Raw genomic sequence first — 4209 nt, 5'->3', positions numbered from 1 at the left:
CTTGTTGATTCATTGACTGATTTTTTGAATTAATTTCAGGTTGATTTTCAGATTCCGTGGCAAGTGGTTTTTCAATATTATTATCGGTATCTTCTTGTGGTTTATTAAAAGATTTTTCCAAGTTTTGTGACTGTGTTTCTTTAACACGATAGAGAGCACCGTGCTCATTATTAATGCTATAAGAGGTGTGTACTAAATGAAGGAATTGATCATACATGGTAGAGGCAACTTCATCATGATTGGTATGCACCTCCATATTGGAATTCTCAATTATGTTAATAAAGGTTGAAGAAGATTCATCAAAGCTTGTAATTGTCTCATTTGGATTTGGAATGCAAGGAAGGGAACAAACATATTCAAACCAATCCATCAATTCAATTTCTGAAGGTTTATCTTCAACTTTGAATCTTAAGCAATTTAATTGAAATCTAACAGTAAAATCCATAAAAGATTCATTTTCAAACCTTTGTAAATTTTCAAATTCATCACATACCTGTTCATAATCATAACCGTCAAATTCAAAAAGGAACTTTGTGATAAATTGATCCCAACTGTGAATAGAGGCAACTAGAAGCGATTAACACCATCTTTTGGATTTTCCTGAGAATGTAAGAGTAAAAATTCTACATAAATACCTTCATCAATATCATGAAAAGTAGGGTCGAACATGAGAAAATGAATAGCGGGTGAAACCCTAGCCGACGGGCGCGTTTGCAGGCTAGGGTAAGCGGACGGAGCAGCAATCTAGAGCTGTAGGCGGAAATCGTGGGGTAGAAGTCGAGGAGAGGCACGACAGGCGAATTGAGCAAGGTAATCTCGAAGCATAAACGAATTAAGTGATAAGTATTCAGCAGAGAAACGAGGATAAACATTAAAAGCATTAGAGCTGAGGAGAAAATGGAAAATCGGCAGGGGAGGGGAGAGATCCCCTCCTATAAAAATGTTGTAGCAGGAGAAACTAGTGCAATTGGAACGCAGCGTAATCTGAAGGAGAATAATGCACCAGTGATGGGTAACCTATGGCAAAAGAGGATGGGTGGGAAATGCCTTCCGAGGGCACAAAAACAACCTAGATATGTCATTCCCTGCAACAAACTTGAGGAATATAACTGCTACATGAAGGACCATGCTCTGATTTGCAAGTTTGTAGGGTATTGGCCAACTGAGAAAGAACTGTACAGGTGGATTTATCAAAGGTGGAGACCAAAAGGACATATAGATCTGAAACTGGGAGCAAAAGGATTTTTTACAGCCATCTTCGCGAATCTGGAGGACAAAGAAAGGGTTTTTGAGGAAGGACCATATTTTATGAATAATGCGGGTCTGTTTATGAAATACTGGGAAGAAAGATATAACCCTGAAAAAGAAAGAATGCTGGCCGCCCCAATCTGGGTTAGATTGTTTGGTTTACCAGTGGAATTTTGGGATCCTGAAATCCTAGAGGGGATTGGGAAAACAATCGGGGGCTTTGTCAAAATAGCAGAGGCAACAAAGCGAGGCAAGTATACATCATATGCAAGGCTCTGTGTATATATGAATATAGCAGAGCCCCTTCCAGAATATATTGAACTAGAATATCACGATGAAATCTGGCAACAGCCAATAGACTATGAACATATTCCGTTCAGGTGCCGAAAGTGCCATGAATACGGCCATCTATATAGACAATGTCCGCTGAATAAGGAGGAAGGGTTTGATAGAAATCAAGAAGAACATCAAAGAGAATCAGAAAAAATGGAAGAGGCAGATAGGGATTTTCAACAGGTTACAAGAAGGAAGAAACAAGGCAAAGATGGCTCCAAAACTCAGACACAAGAAAAGCCCCTTAATACAGCGAGTCAAAACAAGTTTCAAATCCTCCAAGACGAAAACGAGGATTATGAAGTGAACCTGGAGGATGATGAAGATCTTGGAAATACGCCAATGGAAATAGTTAAAGAAATAAAGGGAAAAGAAACAGATACGGGGAAAGCAGCTGAAGAAAGGGCTGTGGGAAAGTCAGAAACAGTAACAAACCAAACCCAGATGGAAGTGGAAAGCCAGAAGGAAAATGAGGTGGAGGAGGAAAAAATCATGAAACAGTTAATTCAGGAATGGAAAAACCTGGATAACAGATTCATACCAGAGAAACAGAAACAACTGTACAAAGAAGCATTTCAAAAGTACAAGGAAAAAAAAGGGGAAAACATGGACAAACAGATAACCATAGCAAGCGAACAGGAGAATGGTCAGATGGGAATGGACGGCTCTGGCAAAAACAGCAGGAAAAGAGGACGGAAAACGTTGAGTGAAGCCATTCAGACTGTGGGAGAAACGCTGATAAATTCAGGTAAAGTGATACCTCTGTCAGAGGTATTCTTCCCCTCCTATCAAAAGTTTTAAATGATTATCATCAGCTGGAATATTAGGGGTCTGAATAGTAAAGGAAAACAGAGGTACATGAAAGAGAAATTGAAAAAGGACAAACCGAGTATTATGATTCTTCAGGAAACGAAAATTACAGTACAGCAGTTGGAAGAAATAATTAACAAAAATAAGCTTCAATACGAAGTTATGGGGCAATATGCTATTGGATATGCGGGAGGAATTGCAATTTTGTGGAACCCAAACGACATAATCCTAGAAGGCTGGACCAGTATGACCAGAATCCTTACAGACATTGGTAGAATAGTAGGAACGAAAGAAAAGGTAGTCATTTCAGGGGTTTACAGCCCACATACCCCAGGAGAAAAAGAAAGCTTTATACAAAACATGAAAGCAATTCGTAGAATTTATCCAGAGTCTGCATGGGTTATAGGAGGCGATTTTAACTTAATCCGATCCCTAGAGGAGAAAAAGGGAGGGATAAGAAAGTCAGATCAATACATGGAAATGTTCAATGATATGATAGATGATTTAAGACTTGTAGACATTCAAACTATCAATGGAATCTGCACCTGGAACAATAGGAGGGGGGGCAAGAATCAGATAGCATCGAGACTTGATCGCTTCCTAGTATCAGAAACTATTATGAACAAGGATGTTTTCGTTGAAGCGAAGATCATGCCATCTCTTGGATCTGACCATTGGCCTATCAGATTGGAGGCGGATATTAAAAGGAATCGTGGAAGGAGACCCTTCAGATTTGAAACCTTTTGGTTAAGGGACCCGGGATTCATAAAGAAAATGGAAGAATGGTGGACGCAAAGTACAGTTCAGGGTAAAGGAAAGATGCATACATTCCAACTGAAACTTAAAGAGTTGAAAGGGAGAATCAAGAAATGGAATAAGGAGGAATTTGGTAACATTATGGAGGACAAACAAAAACTAGAGGGAGAAATGGAATCACTGCAACAAAAGATAATAACAGAAGGCAGGACAGAGGAGAGCATTAGAGAAGAAGGGATAATTCTTGGAAAACTCGAGGAAAGGCGAAAGCAAGAAGAAATTCTATGGAGGCAGAAGTCAAGAATAAAATGGTTAAGGGAAGGGGAAAGGAACACAAAATTTTTCCATCAGGCACTGATTCAACACAGACAAAGAAACAGATATTATCCATCAAAGACCAGAATGGCGAAAGAGTAGTTGAGCAAGAAGGAATCGAACAAGTGCTAGTGGAACATCCCAAAGATATCCTAGCTGAGCCTCTAGTAGACAGATCGGAAGCAATAAAGGAAATATGCTCAGCCATTCCACAATTAGTTACAGAAGACCAAAATAACGCTCTAATGAGAGCTGCCAACTTAGAGGAGATAGAAGAAATAGTTAAATCCATGAAAAAAGGTACAGCTCCAGGTCCAGATGGCTTCACGATTGAATTCTACCAAGCGGGATGGCATTTTCTGGGAAGAGAAATCCTAGAATTGATACAAGAATCTCGGATGAACCAGAAGGTATGGCCTGCCATAAACTCCACCTTCTATGCTCTGATTCCTAAGAATGATAATTTAGAAGATGCCAACGGTTTTAGACCCATAGCATTGTGTAATGTTATTTACAAGATAATAACAACCTTGATCGCCAAAAGATTGAAACCCCTGTTGGACAAGTTAATATCTACTGAACAAACGGGTTTTGTAGAAGGTAGACAAATCCTAGATGGCCTAGTAGTAACCCAAGAGGTTATCCACTCATTAAAATTGAAAAAACAAAAGGGCATGATGATTAAATTAGATCTGTCGAAAGCTTATGATAGACTGAATTGGAAATACTTGGAAGAAGTCCTGGAAA

At 39.2% G+C, this 4209-nt stretch overlaps 1 protein-coding gene across 1 annotated transcript; it reads left to right on the top strand.

Moving 5' to 3' along the window:
* The first annotated feature begins 1008 nt into the window (after nt 1-1008).
* On the top strand, nt 1009-3564 carry LOC149138077 (uncharacterized). The gene is made up of 3 exons (XM_089450235.1): nt 1009-1997; nt 2115-2329; nt 2504-3564. Exons 1-3 carry the CDS (start codon nt 1009-1011, stop codon nt 3562-3564), a joined length of 2265 nt encoding a protein of 754 aa, XP_089306361.1.
* The last annotated feature ends 645 nt before the right edge of the window (nt 3565-4209 follow it).

This window comes from Pinus tabuliformis, chromosome X (assembly GCF_031772625.1).
Source record: "Pinus tabuliformis cultivar Carrire ecotype Pingquan chromosome X, CPIR1, whole genome shotgun sequence".
Classification (NCBI taxonomy): domain Eukaryota; kingdom Viridiplantae; phylum Streptophyta; class Pinopsida; order Pinales; family Pinaceae; genus Pinus; species Pinus tabuliformis.
The sequence above is the reverse complement of the archived record's forward strand: the minus strand, read 5'-3'. Positions and strand labels throughout refer to the sequence as shown.

Bases quoted from the DNA above. Each gene is read 5' to 3' on its own strand.
- LOC149138077 (XM_089450235.1), top strand. From the start codon at position 1,009: ATGGGTAACCTATGGCAAAAGAGGATGGGTGGGAAATGCCTTCCGAGG. The intron at 1,998-2,114 runs GTCAGAAACAGT...CCTGGATAACAG, and splicing joins GAAGAAAGGGCTGTGGGAAA to ATTCATACCAGAGAAACAGA. The intron at 2,330-2,503 runs GTAAAGTGATAC...CGAAAATTACAG, and splicing joins AGAAACGCTGATAAATTCAG to TACAGCAGTTGGAAGAAATA.